At 41.9% G+C, this 25873-nt stretch overlaps 2 protein-coding genes across 2 annotated transcripts in view; one reads left to right on the plus strand and one right to left on the minus strand.

The window, feature by feature from the left end:
- LIMD1 (LIM domain containing 1) overlaps positions 1-3368 on the plus strand; it is a 43599-nt gene extending 40231 nt beyond the window's left edge. The window contains exon 9 of the mRNA XM_035129428.3: positions 307-3368. Coding sequence (XP_034985319.1) covers positions 307-447 — 141 coding nt within the window. The 3' untranslated portion in view covers positions 448-3368. The remainder of the gene's footprint in view (positions 1-306) is intronic.
- Positions 3369-4047: 679 nt separating this feature from the next.
- The window catches only part of SACM1L (SAC1 like phosphatidylinositide phosphatase), a 29314-nt gene continuing 7488 nt past the window's right edge, over positions 4048-25873 (minus strand). The window contains exons 3-20 of the mRNA XM_035129429.3: positions 24457-24531; positions 23570-23697; positions 22875-23024; positions 22029-22088; positions 20210-20243; positions 18819-18920; positions 17173-17258; positions 16771-16857; positions 15399-15467; positions 15239-15318; positions 13736-13834; positions 12228-12366; positions 11938-12007; positions 11768-11840; positions 10505-10598; positions 9875-9967; positions 6737-6794; positions 4048-6103 (exon numbers count right to left, since the gene is read on the minus strand). Of these exons, the coding sequence (XP_034985320.1) occupies positions 5967-6103; positions 6737-6794; positions 9875-9967; positions 10505-10598; positions 11768-11840; positions 11938-12007; positions 12228-12366; positions 13736-13834; positions 15239-15318; positions 15399-15467; positions 16771-16857; positions 17173-17258; positions 18819-18920; positions 20210-20243; positions 22029-22088; positions 22875-23024; positions 23570-23697; positions 24457-24531 (1634 nt within the window). The 3' untranslated portion in view covers positions 4048-5966. The remainder of the gene's footprint in view (positions 6104-6736; positions 6795-9874; positions 9968-10504; positions 10599-11767; positions 11841-11937; positions 12008-12227; positions 12367-13735; positions 13835-15238; positions 15319-15398; positions 15468-16770; positions 16858-17172; positions 17259-18818; positions 18921-20209; positions 20244-22028; positions 22089-22874; positions 23025-23569; positions 23698-24456; positions 24532-25873) is intronic.

The raw sequence follows: 25873 nt of genomic DNA on the forward strand, positions 1-25873 counted from the left end.
TGAGAGGTTCTCCAGCTTAGGCATCCTTGCTGAGTTTAGAATTAAAAACACACACATCTGTTTCAGCATAGGGCAGTTGCGCAGAATCTCACTTGGAGCGAACTATTTTAAATCCTCATGCTGTTTTGTTTCACGGGGGCAGAATCAAGTTTTCCTTAACTGACAGCTAGGAATTGACTATTAATCTATACTGACTCTGGGCTGGGGCTGCTGATCAGAAGATTGTACATAAACCTCAGAAAGGCCTCGTTTTATGGCTGATGCATGTCCTGAAGAGCAGTTCTATTCCTTTCATTTCCTATGTAGGACTGCAGCATGGAACTCAACGACGAAGACGGACATCGGTGTTACCCCCTAGATGACCACCTGCTCTGCCATTCCTGCCACCTTAAACATATAGAGAAAGGCACAACAACTCATGCAGATGGCTACCTACACCATTTCTAGCCAGTTCTGCCAAACTTCCCAGAAGCCTGCCAAGGGAAGGGTTTTCGCAGCTATCGTTTTTGAGGTGCGTATCTCCCTCAGCTGGCAATTTGCAGCAAGAAGATGAAGGAAGAGGCTCCCTTTTTTCTTTCTTTTTGGCCTTGTGCATTGTGTGTGTGGCAATTGCACACAACAAAGGATTTTTTTTTTGTTTCGGACAAAAACCAGTATTAGCTGGAGTGATTTGTGGCTCCATGTGTGCTTCTCCCCCCCCCTTTTTTTTTTTTGCTGAGAGAAAGTGGCGGGAGAGACTGTTTTCTTCTCGAGTCATTTGGGAGGAATCTTTAGCAACTAAAATCACAACGAATACCCTTTAAAGGACACAAGAAAGTGCCACAAATAAGTGACAATACACCTGCTTCTTGTTCTTGTGGCTTCTTGTTCTGATAGTCACTCTATGCCAATCAGGGAAACACAACGTCCAGCCTGCCAGCGAGTCTACATACTGAGCAGACTCTTGTGCCGTTTTTAATTTGTGGTGACCGAGATGTAATCACCTGCCTTTCCTTACATTGGTGGAAGTTATCCTATTGTCCTATCCTATTGCATGCAGGTTGGAGGGGCTGATCTGCCCTCACCATTCGTTTTAGAAATCCAGCTCTGTTCCCACAGCTCAGCCACCAGCAAGTGTTGTTGTGGAGTAGGAACAAAACATTGCCACTTAACTTCACAACAGGGATGGTGATGATGAGGTCATCTCCCGGGATGCTGCTATTTGCTAATCCTCCGCATGTCAGATAAATAAGCTTTTCTGTGAGGAAAAAATCCGCAGAACAAGGCAAGCCCGAAGAAGAGACAGATAACATCAGCATGCAAAGTGAAGGGTAGAACTGCCACTCCTGTTTTGAAAAACCCCATAGTTCCATTGTTGTGGCCAACGAAAATGTCACAAAATAGGGAGCCAAGAGTTCACTGTAACTCTTCCATCAGGCTGGATAGTAAACAAGGTAGCAGGGGATGTTAAAAATGCTGGCTTGTGGCGCAGGTGGCACTGTGGGTTAAACCACAGAGCCTAGGGCTTGCTGATCAGAAGGTCGGCGGTTCGAATCCTCGCAATGGGGTGAGCTCCCGTTGCTCGGTCCCAGCTCCTGCCAACCTAGCAGTTCGAAAGCACGTCAAAGTGCAAGTAGATAAATAAGGACCGCTACAGCGGGAAGGTAAACAGCGTTTCCGTGCTGCTCTGGTTCGCCAGAAGCGGCTTTGTCACGCTGGCCACATGACCTGGAAGCTGTACGCCGGCTCCCTTGGCCAATAATGTGAGATGAGTGCGCAACCCCAGAGTCGGTCACGACTGGACCTAATGGTCAGGGGTCCCTTTACCTTTAATGTCTGCATTGGTCAAATACTTGTTTTTGTTCTATCGTCTTAGAAGAGGTTGGCTGCGGAGGCTGTCACGAAGAGGCCTGCACTTCAGAATTTACTATGCCACTGGCATTGCTGTGAAATAAATAGTCACAGTGACTCAAGAGCACAAATTTAAGGTTAGCGCAGCTTGCTGCTCTTAATAGCCTCACTTTTTTTGAGCACTTGGAACAATTTGAGTCTGGGTAGAGCTTTAGAGTCTGTTCTACCGGCCACTGCCTGATTGGGCTGCCAAATAATCAGAGATTATTTTCAAGACTGTTGTTGTTTAGTCGTTTAGTCGTGTCCGACTCTTCGTGACCCCATGGACCATAGCACGCCAGGCACTCCTGTCTTGCACTGCCTCCCGTAGTTTGGTCAAACTCATGTTCGTAGCTTCGAGAACACTGTCCAACCATCTTGTCCTCTGTCGTCCCCTTCTCCTATTTTCAAGACTAGGATCTTCTATACTGTTTAGGAAGAATAGATTAACACCTGTTTTTTGTCTTGGAACTCCTGTGCCTTAAATCTTAACTTTTACAATTTAAAAGTATGTGTTTAATACATTTGACATGGGCTTTGGATTGTGTGTGTGTGTGTACTTTAGTTACTAATTCTTGGGATAAACTGAAGCAGTTGTTAATTTAATTAATGTTAATTTTAAAATGTTTCCCCCAGAAGCCAAGGAGTTGATCACCCCAATGCAACCCAACTTACTGAGTGCCAATAAACTAATTCTGCATCAGCGCTTTGATGTGTGCTCAACTTTTGAGAGGCCTTTGTAAATAATTTTTTCCACTGTGAACTTATAGCCGATTTTTCTCCAAGCTCTACCCTCTTTTAATGAGGCTAGTAAGACCTGGTACTGTTTTAAATACTTGGGTTTTCTGGTTAAGCTGTATCACCCGATAGATCTCCATATGCAAACTTGTGGATCACAGATCTTGAATTCTCTCCCTTAGGTTGCGCAGTCACTATTGTGTTAAAAATAATCGGTGATTTCCTATAGCGAAAGCAATCGGGCATCGTGAAAGCATGTGGGTCTGGTTTCCTTTATAACTTTCAACACACCAGCTGTTGCATCTGAGAAACCAACAGATCTGCCCAGATGGTGTTTGGATGCCAACTCGGTGTAGCAGGCCATGTCATGGAAAATGTTCATTACAGTTGTGATGGGACGCTCTTATTTCCACCTTCAACTGCTTGTCATCTTATCCCTTTGGGCTGGGGATAGGCAAGTGGCAATCTCTATGCTCAGCCTAGTGCCCATGAACTTAACTTTCTGGCTCCCATTCTCGATCCTCACATTGGAGTCCTATAGATACAGTTGTATGGTGTAGGTTTATATTGCATTCTAAATTAGCAAAGTAGAACCCACAAGGAAGAAAGGAGTTATTGTGATTTCAGGGGGAACACAAGCAGTTCATACTATATTTTCAGATATTTCATAAATCCATGCAACATGAGCTCCAGCTGTTTGGACACTGCGCTGAAGATGAGGTACTCTTTGTAGTTCAACTTTAAAAATGATTTAAAAGATATGTGCTTTATTTGCTTTCCTTCACATTTTAACTTACGACCTAAATACATATAAGCTACTGTTATTTTTATTTCAGTCCTTCAGCTAAAGTCCTCCATCCATGATTAGCTAAACATACTGGGTATTTTGCAGCACACATTAAAATGCTTTAAATGGATGCATGTGAAAACGGGGTAAGTTGGAGGTAATGTAGAACATTAAAAATAAATACAACAGTTCCCCCCCCCAAAAAAAAGATGGCTAAGAATTACAGTGGTACCTTGACTTGTGAAGACGATCCATTCCGCGGCTGTCTTCGTAAGTCGAAGTCTTCGGTTGTCGAAGTGCCACTTCTGCACACGCACCGCTTTGCGCACGCGGTGAAAAAACTTCTGGGGTTGTCGACTTCAGAAGTCGAATCGTTCGGTTGTCGAGGTACCACTGTACGTAATACAATCCAATTATGTCTAGCAGAATTTGGCTAGTCTGAAGAAGTGTGCATGCACACGAAAGCTCATACCAAAATATAAACTTAGTTGGTCTTTAAGGTGCTACTGAAGGAATTTTTTTATTTTGCTTCGACTCAGACCAACACGGCTACCTACCTGTAACTAGTCTGTAGCTATTCATCATCATTCTGCCTTTAACCACAATCCCAATACACATTTTGTCCATTAATCAATCAGAATTCAGAGACAGAATTCAGTATTTAGAAAAGGTGGAAGTTTTATTATTGTTTGAGTACACTGTGTGGACTTAGAAATGCAACCTCTTTGCAAAGCAATGGAATACAGACATTCTTCCAAACCTCAAGCCTACAGAAATTCAGTTCTCTTCTAACAATGCTAGCTGCCCAAACTTTCTTCTTTGTTGCAACAAGTTCTTAATGGGAGTAACTTAAAAAACGATCTGCTAATGAACATTAAATCAAACATTTTATTTTAATGTTTTCCACGCATTGGAGTGGATGACTTGGATTTTAGTTTTTGAACTCTACTGACTGTTCATTCCTCTGCATTATTAAAAAGCAAACAAAAACCGCATGTTATTACAAGGACTGTGAGAATAATATTGAAACTAACTCAGAGACCCTCAAACATTCAAAGGTTGAAATGAACAGTTGCTTGTTTCCATACTGTACAGTATGTTCAATTGTCATACAATGAAAAACTGCAGCAGCAAGTTGTGTTTTAGCTTGGAATGACCAACTGTTATTAACCCTAGTTGTTTACATGACCTCCTAATACTTAAATTCATAATTGCAATCTCGACTATACAGCTGTAATTACAGGAAGTATAATTAAACAATTCACAGTACCTGAAGCTGATGTCTGGTTCTGAACGCAAGTAATTAGAAAATGGTTGACAAAGTACTTTAAAATTGGTCCTTGGATTTAGATCATCTAAGTTTTTAATATAAAGCTTGGAAGCACTAAATTTGAGACACACATTTATTGATAACCAGCACAAGGCTATTCTTAGAGCTTAGTAGTTTCCAGAGAAAGTTACAATTGTAGAGAAATATAATTACGGCATGCACAAAAAGCAAGCTGATGTTGATCCCAAGTGCAAATATGGAATTAACTTTAACCCCCCCCCCCCCGCAAAATGCATCAAATGTATATTATCTTCCACAGATTACCCCTCCTAAAACCAAGGCAGCATAAAGCAGCAGGTGGTTTGCCAAATTAATAAGAAATACCTACTGCGTTTGAGACTCTTCGGAAAGAAGCAAATACTTTGGACCTTTAGCGTAAGAGGGTTCAGATAAGTAGCTTTACATTCTTTGATTCCATTTACATCTTCTTATTAAAAGACAAAACAATCTTTAATCACACTGAAGTTTGTCACCTAAGTCTTCTAAGGACTGTAGTCATTAAAGCAGCACAAAACATGTTCAATACAGAGTCAATCCTCCTGACAATGATTTAAACAGAATATTGCATCAGCAGTCCCAGAAATGGCAGGAGAGACTTGCCTTTAGATAAGGGATCACAAGGAGAAAAATATTTTTGGGGGGCGGGGGGGAAGAGAGAGAGAGAGACACACACAAATATACAACCCTGCCCTTGATACATTGACTTTTCTCCTGGCTACAAGGGCACTCAACTAGAAGTTTAATTAAGCAGCAATTGTTGATATTGTTAATAAGCAAGGCTTTTTACTAGTATCAGATAATGTAACCTGGTTGTACCCTAGTAGTGGCTAGATCGCTAAGTAACATCAGGAGAACAGCATCTTTTTTAAAAAAAGGCTGAGACATCTCAAAAGATTTCACAATACTACATTCATGGGTTGTGAAGCTTGGCACACCCTTTTTGTGAATCCCGTTAACATCCTGTGGGACCACGGTGCAAACTGGCTTTCACCTCTTAATCCTCCTAACGGTTATGTGTGCAAGCTCTCCAGTAAATGCAATACTCCTAAGATCATTGTGACTATAGAATCAAAACGGCCAACCCCCTCCACCACGTAACAAGTTCGATTCACTTTTTCACCCTGCAAAGATGAAAGCTAAAAAGAAAAAATACCACGAGCTTGTGTGGAAAGCAGGTCAGTAGAGGCTCCAGGTACTGGTTGAGGAGCCATCCCTACCAAGCTGTTTTCCACACACACAAATTCAGTCCATCTTCTCCTTCTGAACCAGCCTGGGCGCATCTACAAAATCCTTGCCGTTGTAAAGGATGATAGCAAGAGTTCCAAAGCTTGCGCTTCCCCAGAAAACCACGTAGGCCAGGGTCTCTGTCCAGGTATCACCTGTGGACGCAATAAATTGCTTTCAGCTATGTACAAGGACTACTGAGAAACCATATTGCAGAAGATGTATTGTGAAAGACGGCACATGGCACAGCAAAACACTGGAATGCAAGTGAGGTCTCCCACAGCATTAAGGGCAAGGAAATTGGGGGGGGGGCCTACATGTAGAAGCGGCCAACCCTCCGTGGGCCATTTCTGACAGGCAAGTGGGTCCACCTACCTAGCAATCACCTGGCACCAGGTGATCTTAATTTCAGCCCACAGCTGCAAAGGAAGAATCAGGTGCATACTAAGGGCACTTCCCATTCTTCTTTTGCAGGCACCATTAGGCACGCTGCAGCAGCCATGGCTTGAATTTCCCGCTGACTGATGACATCAGGCATAGTAAAGGTGTTCCATCATTTGGACGCACCTGAAATGCTCCCCCCCCCCAGCCATCAGATTTTGTGGCTTGCTTGCTATGATGCTTGTAAATTCTCACCCACAAACTGGGTGAGAATCTAGTTTTGATGATACCCAACTGCAGAAAGAGCTCCTATAAAAACTTCTCGTTAACTTCTAAGAAGCTACTGCCATTAACTTATGTACAACATTGCTGTGAATTTCACAGACACAGATCAGATGATCACTTACCAGCCATAAGCAAACAGATAATGCACATTGAGAAAGCCACCACCATAATAATAGGCAACTGAGAAAGAAAATGGGGGAAAAACAGAATTAAAAGGCAATACATAATACTGTTTCATAGCTCAGTTATACACAAAGTAGAGCGTATGGTGCTAGCACATCAGTAATCTTAACATGCCAATCTGATCAGAAACAGGAGTTATTCTGAACATACCCCATTTTCAGAAATGTTTCATATACCAACAAATTTATTGTGGCATAACTCTATGCCACAATTTGGCAGCTTTAAAATACAGGAGGAATCCTCCTTTGTTGTAGGAAAAAGCTAGTTGCTGCATCTAACTTGCTGCAATGTATTAATCCTGTAAGAATAAACCCTTTTGTGCAGCACAAATGATACTGTATGGGACTTTTGGACATTAAACATGTGCTACAGAAAACAAAGAATGTTCATTTCTGAAAAGTTTGCATCAGTTGCAGAAACAGGGTTGAACAGGTGCAGACACTGGGGTACAACACATTCCTGATGGAAGCCGTTTGGCTTCAGAACAGCTTGGTTGTATTTGGCTCTATGACAACTTAGTGAAGTTGGGCAAGGAACAGGATTTTTGCCCTCTAAAGTTCTGCCAGCCCTTCTTATTCCTGCTCATTTCCTCCCTGTGCTATTTTCACCAGAGTCCACCTCACTCCTGCTGTTTCTTGCATTACCTGCTGAGCTCATAAACCATATTCCAAGCATGAAAGAACAGCTCTGTTGGTGGAGCAGGAGACTGTTGATCTCGGGGTCATGGGTTTGAGCCCCACATTGGGCAAAATGATTCACATTGGATGGGGTGGACTAGATGCCCCTCATGGTCTCTGTCAACTCTACAATTCTATGATCCCATGGCGTGGCCAGGCAAGCATGACTTCCCACATGCCACCTTTCTATGCCTGGCAGGATTGTGATGAGCCTTAGGCTTGCATGCTTCCTCACGCTATGCAGAAATGAATGACTGCCTAGGAACCCTGCATATGCCATATAGACTTCTGAAGAAAGGTAACACGTATAACAAACAAAAAAACTGTGTTTGACTTCAGGACCCCCTGGACAGTTAAGTCCAGTCAAAGGCAACTATGGGGTGTGGTGCTCATCTCGCTTCAGGCTGAAGGAGCTGGTGTTCGTCCACAGACAGCTTTCCGGATCACGTGGCCAGCATGACTAAACTGATTCTGGCACAATGGGACACCGTGACAGAAACCAGAGCTCATGAAAACACTGTTTTCCTTCCCGCTGCAGCAGTACCTATTTATCTACTTGCACTGGCATGCTTTCAAACTGCTAGGTTGGCAGGAGCTGGGACAGAGCAACGGGAGCTCACCCCGTCGTGGAGATTCGAACCACCGACCTTCTGATCGGCAAGCCCAAGAGGCTCAGTGGTTTAGACCATAGCTCCACCCGCATTCCACTGGTTCCTGTGACTGTGCAGGAAGGTGTCTGTCTTTAGCCCATGACAGCAAAAACACAGCATCCTCCTGCCTCCACTTGCCTGGATTTCCAGGGGGCTAAAGAGAGGTCACAGCACTAGGGTTAGCCAAATGGGCAGAGGCTTCAGATGACCAATCACCTTCCTATCTTATCTTCATTTGGTTGCAAGTGCCCAATTGCCAGGTGCAAAATGTGCCTGGTGAATTTCGAACACTGCTAATAACAGTCACAGAAATCATGTGGGTCAGGGAAGCACACATCTCGGGCATCACAGACCAGGGTAAAAGAGGTGGGTCTTTAGGAGATATGTGTGCAGACCAGCCCTTGCTAACCTGGCATCCTCAAGATGTTTTAGATGACGTCTCTGCAAGCACAGCTGGCTGAGAATTGGGGATTGTAGTCCAAAACATCTGGAGGGCACCAGTCTGCTGAAAGCTGCTCTCTGTCCTGCCTGCCACACATTCTGCAGTATTAAGGTTAACAGCAGCTATTCTGAAATTCACACACGCAAAAACCGTTCCTTGCTTCTCCATGCAGAAATCTCTAGAGAACAGCTGCTAATACTTGCCCACAATTCCAAGCGCACCTGAAGTTTTGCTAATAGCGCTTCTATTTTTAGCCTCCTTATTGATCACAAGCAGAAAACAACAGCTAGCTCCCCGATGCTCACACAAGTACTGCGACAGCTGTGAAAAGCTGCCTGCGGGAAGCCAGCCGAGGAAGAGCTGAGCCCTCAGTCCCATCTTTGTCAAAGTCACACCTCCAATTCCACTTGCTGCACTGCTGGACCATCAGATAGCTCCCCACCCCGTACACTTTACATCTCTGGGGCTTATTTGGAGTGCTGCTGAAACAGCACAGGCAGTTACTGCCTCAGTTTACGGTACAGGGAGCAGCACCAAAACAACAGGGGAGAGGCACCTCTTGTGCCAGGAGCCTAGCACTCCATCCTATTCTGCTCAGCTGCACACAGAACAGGATCAGTTCTATTTATCACGGCCACTGTATATTGTAGGATGGTGTCATAGCTAGGTTTTACATGCATGAAATCGAGAGTTCAGATCCCTGATAAGACTGTTTTGCATGCAACACTAAGCCATGGTCTAGTGCTATATAGAAAAGTTCTGCGCACTCCCCACTCCCAGGAGGAAGATTTCTGCCCAGTTAACTTTCAGCTTCAAAGAATACCAGCACTGCATGCAAACCAGAAATCCTTGTTTAAAAGCAACAGTGGGTTCCTGCTAAACAAGCCAACATCATTTGTTTAGCAATTAACCGCCGTTTGTTTTTCAACCAGGATTTGGGGTTTATGCGAAGCCAAGATTCTGTTTCGAAGAAAATAAACTCGGTAAGAATCTTCCCCATAGTTATGCAAAGGGAGGAGAGAACATTAGGTGAGAAGCCATCCTCTGGACAGCAAGTAACTATCTCCCAAGTCTGCTTGACAGCCCAGGAACAGAAGGATACAAATCTTAATACTGGACACACTTCACTAGCCCCAAATGTAAGCCATGAAAGTTGCTCTACTCTTTGCAAAAGCCAAACCAGGGCTTCAGTTCCAGTAAGTAAAATGTAAAATACATGCAACCACAACACTTTAATTTTAACCTGATTCAATGAAGTTTAAATAGTGTTATAGAACGATAAGCTCACAAAAATGGAAAAACTCTTACAGCCAAAAATTTCCAGTCTTTCTGCACATGAAGAGGACTGAGAGAATCTACTTCATCCACCGAATAGTTTCCAAGAAATAGATCTATAGCATCCTGCAAAGCAATCCAGAGTTAAACAGTTGAGAATCAAGTCCCATATTAACCCATTCAGCACCGCCAAAACCCACCCTCCAGTTACTGTACTCTGCCCATTTGTCATCTAAAAAGTTGCAACTTCTGACAGCTTTCCTTCCCCACTTGCAGGCCATCTTTCCAGTGACTTCAAGGTGCCTCTGATGAAAGGTCTTCTCTCCCAGTTCTATACATTACACCTATACTTCTCCGAACGCCAGGATCCACTTGCCATTTGCTGGCTTGTCAAATGTCACATCCCTCTCCTTTGTTGCCTCCCTCCTTCCACTTCTTGGAATCCTTTTCAACATGACAGTAGCCAGGTCCTCACTGCAATTTTTACGACCACCTGACCTTCTCACCGCATGCCGAATCTCCCGCTTCTCCAAAATTAACTGCCTTGTGCGGCATGCCCCATAAGCCCTTGGGCACGGCGCTTTTAGTTCCTTTCAATGCACAGCACACTTTTCAAGCTAAATAAAAAGCAACAGGAAAAGCCAAATGCTAGGAAGTTTTTACCTGTCTAAATCCATCAGAAAAGTTGTTTTTGTAGTAGCGAATGAGTGAGTTCCAACCATCCATCAGGAGGCCCCACTGAGTTCTCTTCCCAGTTCTATTAAAAAAGAGAAGACTTTCAATATTACAGAAAAATATAATAAAAGCAGACATTTCTAACAGGGAAAATTGAAATCTGTTGCTTAGAAGGAACTGGTCTAATACTGGTAGTGGTAGGAGTGCCAAGGGGAGGGATGTCTTCAACCTCCACCCCCAAATTGAAAGGGTAGGCCTCAAATCCTCTAGCCTTTCTTTTATAACCAAAGCACCTTTTCCAGTTCAATTCAATTTTCCTCTCCCGACCACCACAAAGAGTTACCAAGGGCTTCACAGTAAGGCCTCATGGACAAATGATTCTTATCAACATTGTATTTAGCCTGAGAAAATAAAACATGATGGAGGAATTTAGCTGTGGAACAGCTGCCTGTATAAGCAGCATACAACAAAGATACTATTTTCATTTAAGATTGTAGCAAGGGAAGTTGCCAAGAGCAGTAAAAATGTGGAAAGTTACAGCCATTCACATTATACGCCTAAATCAGGGTAGCCCAACATGCGTGGACCATTTTGGGTGGCCCTAGGTAACCCCCCCAGCAGCCCTCATCCTGCCTTCCCAAAGCTGGGAAAGCAAATCGCTGGGATTTGGGAAGGAGGCTTGAGGGCTCTGACAGGGTCCTAGAGTCTACCTGCTTCCCAAACTCTAGTTAGTGCTTGCCAGTTTTGGGGAAAAGGTGGGAGGGCTCTAGGACCCTGCCAGAGGTATGTGTCAAATTCTGGCCTCGCTCTCTACCTCCACAGGACAAGGCAGTGTGGAGGCCATGGGTTCCAAGTCAAAAAAACTTGTGGCCCAATTGGTATGAAATGTTGCACCACCATGGTCTATATAATTTTTTAAAAAAACAAAACAAAAGAACTTGTAACAGAGATAGCACTTTCTACACAGCATATTTGCTTTGCTGGCTTTATACTATTTTATAGTTTTATTCTGCTTTTATTTTAGCGGTTAACAGCTGTACACTGCTTAGAATCCCAATAGCTTGGTTGAACAAGATACAATTTTTCAAATTATTTCTAGATAAGCCTCAGGGTCCCGTCCCACTCTATGATTCTATGTAGCACACAGCAACCATGGAAGCCAGTTCAGAGTGTCTGAACAGCAGGTTCAGACTAGTGCTTTTAGTGAAGTTACAATAAATTTTCTCCCAAGAAAGATTGGTTCAAACTTGCCTCGTGTAGTCTGTCTTTAAGGCACCCGTTCCGGCGTATTGTTTGGCACATGCATTTGCATTATCGGCCCATGCTATGAACAGAGAACATTTTTTTTTCCTTTAAAAAGAGACTCCAAATAAGATGCTCATAAAAGTAAAATCGACTTGGAGACGAAAACAGAAACCTACCGTTTTTATAAAGCTTCTCAAATTCTGCTTGTTCTTCAATTCTCTGGCCAACGTGCAAAACGCCTAATCTCTACAACAACAACAGAAACCGTAAACTGGACCATTTTAATGTGCCAGAAAAAGCACGCTCCAGAAACCCATGAACTTGAAAAAGGAGCGATACATCTATGTAGACATTTGCACCATGTATATATAGGATATTTTGTTTTATCAAGTTTCTGGAAGGCCAGCAACATCCCTTTGGACACAGATTTTAAAGGGAAAAGGAGAGACTAGGAGGCAATCATAACCTGAAGTTGTGCTTGGAGAGAGCGCCGTGCCAGAAGGCTTTGAATCACATTCGTCCGGTCCAGGCAGTCCATACAATTACTGCGGAATGTCCCTTCTTGCTGCAACACCACCTTTCCATCAGAATCAACCAGAAAGTAGCTGAAATACACAAGGGAGCTTCCCTAAGAATTCACAAAATGCCACTTTTACGTTTTTGTTGAAATGCTACTATAGCTGTGGCAGCAGCAAAGAAAAATATTTATGATGGTTTTCCAGAATTGTTTTTTAAAAAAAGAAAATAATCCCAAAACAATCTCCTTAACTTTAGAGTTTTCCCACAGACTCTGAAGTATCACTGCTGGTTAAATGCGCCATGAACAAGTTTTGCTTAGATCACAAAGGTTGCAATCGTCTTAACTAATCATTCTACTTTTCCATTTCTCTTACTACAAACACCTGCCAGGATGCGCTTTTTACCGCCAGGATCCCCAGAGAAGGAAAACTGTTTTACGTGCCCAAGTGATTCTGGACATGTTTCTCGAAAGCAGCCTCCAGCCCACACAGCAGGCCATGTTCAAAATCAAGGAGAGACCCAAAAGCTGCTTGCAATACAGCATAAATGTCTGCGGATTAAAGTAAAAAGATCACATGCTCTTGGACTTTAGACCCTGGTTCACTAATACTCAGAGCCTGTTTTAGAGGAGAGACAAACTAGGGCAAGGCAATAGCTGGCTGTTGCCCACAATGCACCTGGAAAACGCATTTTCTCATTCTCATGAGAAAACGAGGTTCTCATTACAGAACCTGGGTTAACATTTCATCCTTTTCCTTCCATTGAAATTTATAAGATGTCCTACTAAAAGCTATGTGGATTATTATGACTGATCTTGAACATCCAGACTAATTTCTTATTCAAAGAGCAGTGTTTTAAAATCAAGTGTTCCGTTAATAATAAACACGTCCCAGAAAATCAAAGGGCTTCCTGTTCCACAGAGATGTTTTAATCTTGTTAGGACAAGGAATTCAATTTTGAGTTTTCTGCTGGTTAGCCTTTGGAGATTTATCCATTCTCAGAAATCAAAGTGTGCTAGCTTTTAACCAAGTGCAGTTGTCTCTGGTTTAAGATTTTAAATGGAACACATCTTGGCAGTTAACACATCTTTATATTTAAAAAATGGCCAACTAAAATGATGCCATAATATCAAGATCCTTATACCATTGTGTAGAAATGGAAAGAGAAGCCACACAAGATCGGAGGAACTAGTTTAGGTAAATCCAAAGGGAAGTTAAGTTTCTATTAAATCAATGCAGTTAATTTCAGCACAGATCACTGACTGCTCATATAATTTTCCTTAAGAATCACTACAACCATGCAAATTTCTTTTGGACCAAAGCAGCAGTTCACTTTCAGTGTCTGCTGTGTACAAATCGAATTATTATGTGAAGTCCACTAACCACAACTAAATGCCTGCACAGTGCATTTGCATATATGATATGACATTTGTTGTTGTTTAGTCGTTTATATTACCTCAATTCATCTTGCTGTTCAGCTAGTTGATCCATTAAAATCTGGAGCCGATCCCACCTCATATGACTGCATTCTTTGTGGAAATCGAATGCTACATATCTGGGCAGAGAAAGCACATGTGAGTTAGGAAGCTATTCATCAGTGTCTAAATTGGGATCAGGGCAGCGGACAGGGAGGGGGAATGGAAGGGGAGGGGCTGCAGCAGATAAAAGGTCAGAAAAACAAAAACTTGCATTATTAAGCAGCATGAGTTCCCCTGATCAAGCATTTTCTCAAAAGGTACCAAGCATCATATCTAACTATGAAACAGGGTTTTGCCTTTGGGCTGGATAAAGGTCTCTGTTAGCAGGGGAGAAAAGTCGAGCTCGGAACTGTACAAAAGTTTTTTAAAAGCATGCTCTGCCCACCTAAAAGGGATAATTGTTGAAAGATAACTCTTGCCAGCTTCACATGAAAGTGCAATTTTTTAAAAATAATATTTATAAATAATAAATTATTATTTAATGTTTAACAGACCACTTTTAATATTTTGTTGGAAGCCGCCCAGAGTGGCTAGGGAAACCCAGCCAGATGGGCGGGGTATAAATAATTTATTATTATTATTATTCCAGAATTAAAGGTTTTTGAAGGTGGGGTTTTTTTTTTACTGCAAACTGCCCAGTGAACTTAGGCCTTTTAGGTTGTGGGCTGTTCAGTTTGCATTTCTCTTTCCAATTGGTTAAACAAACAAACAAACTTTTGCCTGCAGTTTTCTCCAGCAACAGGCTTATAATCCTTAATTTCCGCTCCCAAACATTTCCAAATCAAAAGCCACACAATGGCACTCTTGCATCTTGTCTCTCCTACTGTATGACATGACCACCCTTATATTTGACAGTTTGCTTTGAGGGGATCTTCCTCCATCCCAGGACAGCCACCCACCTAACCATCTTCATGGATCCCACACCCAGCCAACCATGAACTCTCGTAACAACCATTCGAATTCCATTTCTCTGTGTCCCATCTTTGAACTCCGATGGTGCTCTTAATATGGACATGCTTAGAATTTGCACGTTTATTCTTTATCTGTTGTGGTCCAGAAAGGGGATTCAAACATTATGGAGCAAGCTTTGCCCTAGCACATGTGTGTGTGCGCGCGCACGCAAGCGCGCACAAACACATCTCTTTATCCTGTCCTTTGACAACAGAGAGGTGTGTTTCTGGGGCCCACATGATTCCTGTGACTGTGATCTGTTTCAACTGTTTTTAATTTCTGCTTTTAAATTATTGTAACCTGCCCTGGGACCTGTGGTAAAGAATGGGTAATAGACTAATTAAAAAGAGGGACAGTAGTAAGCCGTGCAGTTTCATTTAAAGTCCTAAATAAAATCTGTGCAACTACAGAAAGCATGTTATCATTGCATTCACACAGAACTTGACATCTTCGCATGCAGGTACAATTTTATGTCTAAACCAGGCAGTTTTTCTGATACTGATGCAAATACTATTTCGTTTAGCATGTACCTGACCATTCCATTTCCCAAGCTGTTTACCATTTTTGAAAATGTTTGCTCAAGCGGCTTTTCTGAGCCCTTCTGGTTAACCTGCAAAGGAAGAAAAAGGTCACACGCAGCAGCGATAACATTTTCCTGAACTCGAATGTACAATTAAATTCAAATCTTACCAGGTTAACAATTACTTGCTTTCCATAGCTAATAATCTGACTGTCAAAGTGTCTTTGGAAGCCATCCATCTGTAAAAGAACATGGTACACTCTTTATTCGAAGTACTGGCCAAAGCGTCATGTTTTTGAGAATTTGTTAATAAAAAAGGGGAGGGGGATTTGCTCAATATTCAGTGAACATAGCAAAAGAATATTAAAAAGGTTCAATATGCAGCTCCAGCTGAGCAGAGTTAAAAGCAAATGGCAACACGTTCATGACTACTACAGATGATAGATCGTGCATTCATTGTTGTTATATTCTGAAATAGCCAGAAGACTCATCAACCATCTCTGCCTGCCTACAGCTTTTTACACACACACACACACACCCTCAACAGCTCTGCGTATACCTGCCCTGCCTCTCTTGATGTTGCTGTGTAACACCTTGAGCCAAACAGGATACTGTCAGCCCAGGGGGCAGAGGCAGAAAGACGGACGATAGGGGAAATCTTTTGATTTTGAACTCCTAGCTCTATTGACAGTTTAAGACACTACCTAATGTGCTTTTACACAAAGAACGTTCCAATGGCTCTTTGTTGGAACAGATCACTAGGACTAGACAATATCTGGTTTTCAACATCGCGATACACCACCAGCAGCTAAACATCATGATACACTGATATATCACAATGTCTAAAGGATGGAGCTATGTGGAGGCATTGGCTGGCTTCATGGTTTTTCCCACATTGTGATTTTTGCATAGCATACGCGCACACACACATCAAGATTTGCAATATATTGCCATATGAAAAATTAATGAAACCAATATGGATTTCAAACCGGTTTGGGACAATACAATGATGTATCTCCCAGCCCTAAAGATCACTTTTGGAGCATTTCGCAGAAACCAGAAAATACTTGCTGCTTACAAAAGATTGTTAGCCTTTCAATGAGCAAACCATTAAGCAGGTGAAGTTCTTGAGTCCACATTAAATGGTCAAGTGTTTGGTCTTGGTCTTACCAGGCACTCTTGTCTGGTAATTGGCATGCATCAAGGTTCAGGCATTCCCAACCAAAGGACCTTGTGAGGCAACGCCAGTCATCCTGTTCTTGACCTATGGACTGGCCCAAAGCTTTCTTGGATTAAAAAACAACAACTTCAGTATAGAGTGGTTCAGGGAAAACTAAGGACTGAGGTCTGTCTTTGAAGATGAGAGCACCGCTGCTTCAAGAGCTAACCTTCAAACCATATTGAGGAATACCTTAGGGGAAAAACACTGGGCGGAAGAGCAGCAACCACCTTAGGGATTTTTGCAAATGCACACAACCATTAGCACCATATTAATATTAAACTCTCACTATAGATGCATAGGAAAAAATAAATAAAACATACATGATTTACTGTTTTGCTGATCTGTGGCTTTGGTTTATATTTGAGGTTTGGTCTCTGTGACCAGAAAAAAGGAATTGATCCTCGTGTCTGGAAAACAAATGGAACAGAAAAGTGAAGCATACAGTGCTGTTATCAACACAACCTCCCAAATAACCTCTGCATCACATCTTTGAGCTATAAAAAGGTTGTGTTGTCACCAACACAACCTAGGCAAAGACTAGTTATAAAAACCAAAATATAGAGCCTCCACTTTACTGGGCTTTCTACACCAGATCAAAATGTTATCTGTCCACCCAGGCTTTTGGTTAAATTTTTTGAGCTGTCTCCTGTGCCCCTTTTAAATTATCATTTGACTATGTTCCCTTTCTGAGGAAGGGCTGTTGAGAAATTTCATAAATGTACCTGAACAAAGGATGCTTTGCTCCCATTGTAATGTACTATCTGTTCTGTTTCTACGAAGTTCGCCGCATGCCCTTCAGAATCAATACCTGTGAGATAAGCAATTCAGAGTTATACCTGACTGCCTATAGCTCAAAGCCTTATTATTCACATCCTTCCATTTCATCATTTCTGCAAACTTCAAGTACAATGAAACCAAGAACTTCCAATAGGACACCGTGTCCTGCAGAGGATTATTTATGTTGCATTTTTGTGCATTCATAAAATGATGCATAGGCAGAGTGTTTCTGTTGCTAGGTGCAGCAGCTCTCTAAGCATTAAAGAACAAGCAGTGGAAGATACCGGTACTTCGCCACCATTGAGTCCACTTCAAGATAATCATAATCCAAGGCAAAAAAACATGCAGTTAGCTCTCTGTATCCACTGGGGCTTTTTGTTTCGTAAAAGCAGTTTGTTAAATAGCAGCAATTGCAGAATTGTGAGGGGTGCTGTTCCAAGGTGGTACAGGGGGGGGGTCGCTGCATTGAGTTGCACTTGGCATAGAGGGACAGAGAGAATGAACCACCCCTTTCTTCCTTCCCCAAATGGCAACCATACAAAGTCCCCATTTATGTGTGTTCAAGGCACACGCGCACATCACCACAAACTGGCATGAAAAGGGGCAAAAACGGCACAAAAATAGCAACCCCATAAGCCTTGGCACAGAGAGTTGTGTTTGAGCAAGGAGGTTTGGAGGAAAGGATTTTTTTGCTTTTTAAAAGGTTTTCCAAGTGTGTTTTTTAGACGGTGTTTGCAGGCTTTTTTTTAAAAAAAGTTGTTTTTTAATTAATTTTCAAAATTAAACATTATCATCACATAAGTATAAAAGAATAAACCACACACAAAAAATAGAAAGTAAAACATTTTCACACAATATTAAATCCATATTTTGGGAATTACTCAGATCCCATGACAAAATGCAGGCTTTTTCAATGGTGTTCCCAACATACGCAATTTTACTTAAACGGGATGTGCCTTGGAACGTAACCCCTGTAGCTTGTCTCTCCCTCTCTCTCTCTCTCTCTCTCTCTCTCTCTCTCTCTCTCTCTCTCTCTCTCTCTCTGTGTGTGTGTGTGTGTGTGTACACATATTTGCTGATTTGTTTATTTTTACATGTATGTAAAATACACTTTTATATACAAGCAACTTTAACCTGCATCAACGTGTGGAGATATTAGAGGCACTTGGAGAACTTTTCAAAACTAAATCTGCATAGTATGTGGTAAAACACAACAACAGTTTCATCCTTTTAACAAGGCTGCCTTTGGGGGCCTGTCCCACTCAAGGCAACTTACACAGAAGTGGCTCGCCAAGTGGGAAGGAGTCACTATGCTGGCTTTTCAGCAGGTGGCTCACTGTTGCTTACCAGAAGCGGAAGAAAGCAGAGAGGTCGGTGCAGTGCAAATGCAGTAGCAGGAGCGCTGGATTGGCTCTGCTGGAACATTTGCACCATACCAACCTCCTTGCCCCTCCCCCTTCTGGTAAGCAACAGGGACTCACTTGCCAGGGAACTAGTATAGCGGTTCGTTGTCACTCTTGCATCATTAATATACACCTTCCCATTACCAAGGTAGCACTACTAACAATCATTCGCGGTGCACATGTCTTACCTCTTACATAGTAGCGCACGCCTGCTCTGAAACAACTTCTTCGGGAAATAAGAATCCAGTCAAAATATTTTCCATTGATGGAACAAGAGTGCATGATAATAACTGATTGAAGGAGATGTGTTAAGGAATACACATGTGCACATTGACAACAACAGTAAATCCAAGAAGAGAGCAATATCACCAACCTTTCTCAGAATGGCTGAGATACCGGAATACGGATGCAGGGTTGGAACACACACCATTACTTCCTTGATCAGCTGAACAAGGAGAGAGGCAATGTTCAGGTGTTCCCTCTTCTCTGAACTTCCAGATCTGCTCCAGAGGATTGTGGGACTCTCCAGAGCAGATTTAGTGGGTGAGGGGATTGCAGCAGGGAGGGTGAATCACTGAAAACTGCTTATCTCCCCTTTCCACTGATGGAAGCCTTATCATCAGCTAAGAGTCAATGTTGGATACAATCCACGGAGAACACATTTTCTCTATTTCAAACTTCTTAACACTGAAGTTAAGAGCAAGCAACTTAATATCTATGAGTGCATGCATGATTAAAAAATATTGGGGGGGGTTGGTGCTTTTGTTAGGAATAGGGGGAAGAGAAATTTACATTTCCCCTCAATTTCTAACTGGTAGGGAAAAATTTCTAACTGGTAGGGGAAAAGAGACATTTTTATGAAGAAGCCATTATGTTGGGACTTCAAACCAAACCTGATAAATAGTATTTACTGCATTGCGCATACACCCACACACTAACTAAAGTGAACTCCAAGGGCATATTATGTAGCCAAAATACCACATTGCACACAGAAGCAGGTGGTGCAACCATGCTTGGGGGATCCCGCAATACTTGCAAAGTTCAGAAAATCTGCAGAAAAACCCTGAGAGGCATCCCACCCCATTCAAAAAAACAAAACAAAACCCCAACAAACAAACAAACCCAATGAACACTACTGAATGGCCATGTAATGCTGGTCAATTGTTTGGGGAAGAGGAGGGGAAGCCAACTGAAAGCTAGAGTGGGGACTAGAAATGAAAATCAATGGAGTTTTATGGAAGAAGGCTTGGCTCAACACTGAACAGAAGCACTCTACACGCCTGCATTTTGGTCTCATCGGCTAGTATCTAAACACAAATCATGACTCCTCATTACATTGGCACTGAACAGCACAAACTTCTTATGTTCTAGTCAAGAAACAGTAAATAGTATTACTCAGCCAGCTCCTTTTCTCCCAGTCCCTGCAGTGCCTAGATGTTGTTGTTGTTGTTTTTCGAGGGGGTAGCTTTTAGAATGAAGCTGGAAGTTTTGGAGGAGGCACTGTAGAACTAGTGTGGAAGCAGCACTCTGCCAAGGCTCTAAATATTAATCGAATTGTGACAGAATCATGAAAAGATACATCCATGCATCACTGGAGTGGCAAACCTATGGATCTGTAAAACAAACATTTCACAGTTGAGTATTTAAAGTTTTTAAAGACTTGCCCAAGCACTGGACATTGGAATGTCAAGCAATACAGAACCTGGGACAAACTAACAATACAGCATTTACAGCAAAATGTTCTGTACTCACACTGTATGTGCTTAGTGCCACCTGCTTGTAGCACTCAGATCAATAATATATCTTAATTATATCATGCTTTAGATTTTTGAGCCTTGCATATGTGTTGTTTCAGTATCCTTACAACCACCTTGCAAGGTAGATGGAACTTACTCCTTATTGCATATGCATGGAAAGACGGTGGCCACCTGGCATATTCCTACCTAAGTTGGGATTTGGAGACAAAATGTGGAAGGGCAAAGCAAAGTAACCCCTTCTCACACGCAAGAGAAATAAACCTATACCTACACAGAAGAGGGATGTACAAGGGAAGAGTCTTGTTCCAAATCCAAAAATAAGCATTCCTTAAAGGAATCTGTTTTCAGGAACTTACATTGTAAGATTTGGGATTTGTAACATGAAACTGTTTGAAATACACATTAGTTGTTGTAACTACAGTCGTACCTTGGATCCTGAACGCCTTTGTACTCAGATGTTTTGGCTCCTGAACGCCACAACCCCGAACGATTGCTCCGGTTTGCGAACGTTCTTTGGAACCCAAATGTCTGATGGGGCTTCCACGACTTCTGATTGGCTGCAGGAAGCTCCTGCAGCCAATCAGAAGCCACACTTTGGTTTCCGAACATTATGGAAGTCGGACGGACTTCCCGAATGGATTCCATTTGACTACCAAGGTACTCCACTTTGTATATGTATTCTCTGCTCAGGTTCTTAGCTATAATGCTACACTTGCTCTAGGTTTAAGAAAAGGTTTCCTATTACCTATCAAACTTATGGCTCAGGCAAAACTTCAACCGGGGACTACGCAACGCTTAGTCCACCCTCTTAGTCATTGGTGGATAAATGCCGTTGGCTCAAAGTTGAATTGTACCATAAGGCAGCTAATTGCAGAAGCAAGCATTTGTATGAACATAAAGAGCACAGAATAGGTGAGGTTCCCCCCCCCCTCCAACTGATAATAAAGCTGCAGGCTAGAAATAGGTTGTTTTCATCATTAACAGTTTCACAAGCTGGTATTTTGTTAAGCCGATATTCTTAATGAATTGCTTGGCTCTCGGCAGCTGCTATGACACCTCAAGGGAGATTTGTAGTATCTCTTGCAAAGGCAACATTCTGGGAGCCACCTCATCCAGAACCATTGGCAAACACTGTATTTGCAACTTGTTTACTGCCTGTTCACTCCTGAAAGGAATTAGGGTGGTTAGCTGAGCTGGAGGAATTAATACCACGTCTTGGCGAGGAAAACTGTATCCTGCATCCATAATTGAGGACTCTTCTTATCGAGCTGTGCAAGACGTCGATTGAGTGAATTTGCTCTACACACGGCTTAATAGGAGGATGGCTGACAAATTTAAGTTCTGAACCAGAGATCTGCCAAACACCTTTGGTTGGGGAAAGATGCCTAGCAACCCCCCACTTTATTAAGAAGGTCTTTTTCAACTAGCACAAGCACTAGAGTTTTTGCTCCATTTAAAATAAAGGGTATTGGTCTCTGTAACAGTTATTACTATATAGTTTGCTACAACCAGAAAAGACTTTGCATTTTATCACCAGCTGTTCTGGTCACATGAACCCAAAAGCAGGCCAACTTTTATAGCTGTGTTTTCACTATCTTCAACATTATGGAGATTATGCTCAACAAAATGCATATACATTACCTCAGGCTGAGCAGCGAATTCTCTAAGGAGGTGCCCATTCCATACAAACCGAGGATCTGCCTGTAAGGAGTTGCATCATAGGGTGAATTTTAAACGCCAAGGGTCTTGTTTGCTTTCAGACAATGCTTTTCTGAAATGTGGCAGTAAGCCAATCCCTTTCCCCTACCATCTAACAATTAATGAAACACACATGCCTCTCTTTTCCCAAAAAAGTAAAAGAAATCAGGTGGTAGATCAGTGTTTCACAGAATAAATTCCCAAACTATCAATCTAAATTTAAGATCAAATGGCTTTTGTTGCAAACAGGATATAACATAATAATACATTGCAACTTTTACAGTTTAAATAAATATTAAAAAGGTAAAGGACCCCTGGACGGTTAAGTCCAGTCGAAGGCGACTATGCTGAGGGAGCCAGCATTTGTCCACAGACAGCTTTCTAGGTCTTGTGACCAGCATGACTAAACTGCTTTTGGCTCAACACAACACAGTGATAGAAACCACAGCACACGGAAATGCCGTTTATCTCCCGCCACAGCGGTATCTATTTATCTACTTGCACTGGCATGCTTTTGAACTGCTAGGCTGGCAGGAGGTGGGACAGAGCAATGGGAGCTCACCCCGTTGCGGGGATTCGAACTGCCGACCTTCTGATTGGCAAGCCCAAGAGACTCAGTGGTTTAGACCACAGTGCCACCCGTGTCCCTACAGTCTCTATTTACAGTTTAAATAAACACGCTATCATTCAGGTACTGAAAGACATATATATTTTTGTGTGTGTGTGTGTGTGTGTGTGTGTGTGTGTGTCACACACACACAGTTGGCAATAAACTGTATCCTTTCTTACCCTTTCTAGCAAGCTCATTTCTTGGAACTCCGGGCTGGTATTAGCCAACCGTTGTAAAGTGTGTGTTAAGTCGTACGTTGTAGAGAAATAAAATCCATCCACACTCAATACGTGGCTAATCATGGATAAAAAGACTTTATTGTCCTGTAACTGTTAAGAGGGAAAGCATTGTTATTTGCCATGCTGTTTCTAATTCCCCCTCCCGGTGGATACAAGTTTCCTATGATATCCGACAAAGAGCTCACACAGAAAGGGTTTCAAGGTTCTTCTTTTCAAGATAAAGCATTCTGTTGCTAAAATATAACCCAACTCCAGCATGCACAGCTGTTTATGAGGAATTAAGAACTTATGGAAGGAGTAAAAGAACACTGTGTGCTACTAACAGGAGCTCTAGGTGTAAGCAAGAAGGAATGGGCATGCATCAATTTCATCCTCTTAACTGCACTAAATTTTGTTCTGGAGGATGTATTGGCCTTCAGAAGCAGCTCTACAGTGAAAGCAACATGCTGCAATGAGAAGGTATCCTCTGAGAAAACGTGTCCCTTTGGACCCCAGCCTTTTTTGAATTCATAAAAATACTTCATAAAAATAATGCTTGAACAAGTCATATTTTTAACAAAGAGATCTATGCTCATTTCATCTCAACAAATTTCAAAGTAGCTGAAAGGTGTTTCTATTACCAAATCTATTCCTACCTGAATATCAGTTAAATGTAGCATGGTCTTTTTGTAAGAGAGGATGTCAAAGTCTGTTGCTTTCCAAACAACATGATTGAAAAATTCACCTACTTTTCTCTTTTTTGTTATTACAATAAGATACGTGCCTGTAAAACAGAAGGATTCTGGTTAGCAATACTGTACTGATTTGTCTTCTACTAAGGAAAGGCAGTTCTAGGAAAAAGGAAACAAACTTAGCAGGGACACTGAATTTTATGCCTTGCTTCAAATAGTTTACAATGTTTGTTGGCCCCACTACAATCATGAGGGCTGGACTTAATTCTCTTCTACCGCAAAACATGACAAACCATGTTTCTATTGTACTGCTCCATGTACCAGGTTTATGGACATCATGTACTCATCACAAATCACCATTCTCAAAGACTGTCATGTAGGCAACCACAAGTTGGAATGCTCTTTCACTTTAAAAACCATCATTTGGGGGGGGGGCCTGTGGCTGAGCCATCAACATAATGTGCTGCTTTTATAAGCAAGACTTAAAACGCAAAGGGGGAACATTAAAATATGCAATGCCACACATGCAGCCTGAAATGATGACATTCCAGCAGAGTGGTAAAAAGGTAAAGGGACCCCTGACGCGAACGACTCTGGGGTTGTGGCGCTCATCTCGCTTTACTGGCCAAGGGAGCCGGCGTTTGTCTGCAGACAGCTTCCAGGTCATGTGGCCAGCATGACTCTGGCGAGCCAGAGCAGCACACGGAAACGCCGTTTACCATCCTACCACATAACACTTCTGAATGTGCACCAGGCCCTTATTATAGGATCTCAAAATATCTGTGTTGACATAATAAATAATACTTCTTCATAACTGAAATTATCATTCTTCATAACTGAAATTATCATACCTGCCACTAGACGGATTGTCCCCAAAATGCCATATATTTGCCTGGTAACTGCTGAAGGCGGAATATCTTTCTTAACTGCAAAGGAAAAACAGGATACACTGTCTCAGTATACCAGGATTGGATCTATCACATGCAGCCAAACACAATCCAATAAGATTTAAATGTCCCTGTGTGCATAATAAATACGGTAGTTTAACATTACCAAGATCAAAACTAAAAACTTGAAAATTTAAACACATGGAACTACAGTACCACCTCTGGATACGCACACTTCTGGTTGCATATCCTTCAGGATGTGAACGCGGCAAACCCAGAAGTATTTTTCCGGGTTTTGCACTGCACACATGCGCAGAAGCACTCTACCGTGCCACGCACATGTGCAGAAGCAGCACCTCCGGTTGTGAATTCCTCAGGATCTGACCGGAACTCTGGAACTAAATTGCTACCTCCTCATAAGACTGCAATTCCTATATTTCTTTGGTGGAAGAAGCCACAACAATTCTATGATAGAAATCAATGTAATGTACCAAAGATTTTTGAAATTACTTTTAACTGTTGGAGTAGATTCGGTTGTTCTTTTTAGTGGCTGTGTGGAGTGGCAGGATTCCATTGTTTCTGTTCACTGTTTGTTTTGGTTGGGCTTTTTTTTGCTGTTGTTGCTACTACTGTAATGTTGTATATGTTTTTAACTGATTTTATAAGATACTGTAAACCACCTTTTTGAAAAAAGTGGTTAGAAAGTCTATTAAATAAAGATGTGCCACAAGAGCTGACAGGCAGCAAAATTCTCCTAGCAGGTTTTAAGCTTATTCTACCATGGAGCATCCCTGCCGCCATTTGATACGTGCAGGAAAAACGTAAACACAGAAGAGTTCTGAGTCATCCCTGCTTCTTTCCTTCCTTCACCAAATATTGATTCAGTATTGAACTGTTTCTTCTACTAGAGATGTATTGCAACTAGGAAGTGTGGTATTTGTACAGCTAAAGCCAAATTGATTCATATACTGTTACACAATAAACAGAATTTCCTAAAAGTTTCTATTCCAAAGCTCATTGCTTGAATATAAGCTTGAGAAACTTGAATATACTGTGCATAATAATTTTCACAAACACACACTAAATTTTCAGAATGTACAGGTAAATTGGGCCATTTTAAAATGAGGCTGCTTTTTTTTAAAAAAAAAATTAAATCTGGATTGTATTTTAAGCCACATTTTAATCGACTGTTTTTCTTTCTTTTACGTTTTGTTGTGATCTCGATGATGTCAGCCGCCCTGAGTCCGGCTCTCGCTGGGGAGGGCGGGGTATAAATAAAATATTATCATTATTATTATTATTATTAAATGAAAATAAATTTGATCGGTCAAGAAATGTATAAACAGGTACAGTATTACATAGGAGGAAGGATAACTGATGG

Source organism: Zootoca vivipara, chromosome 11 (assembly GCF_965207765.1).
Source record: "Zootoca vivipara chromosome 11, rZooViv2.hap1.1, whole genome shotgun sequence".
NCBI classification, from domain to species: domain Eukaryota; kingdom Metazoa; phylum Chordata; class Lepidosauria; order Squamata; family Lacertidae; genus Zootoca; species Zootoca vivipara.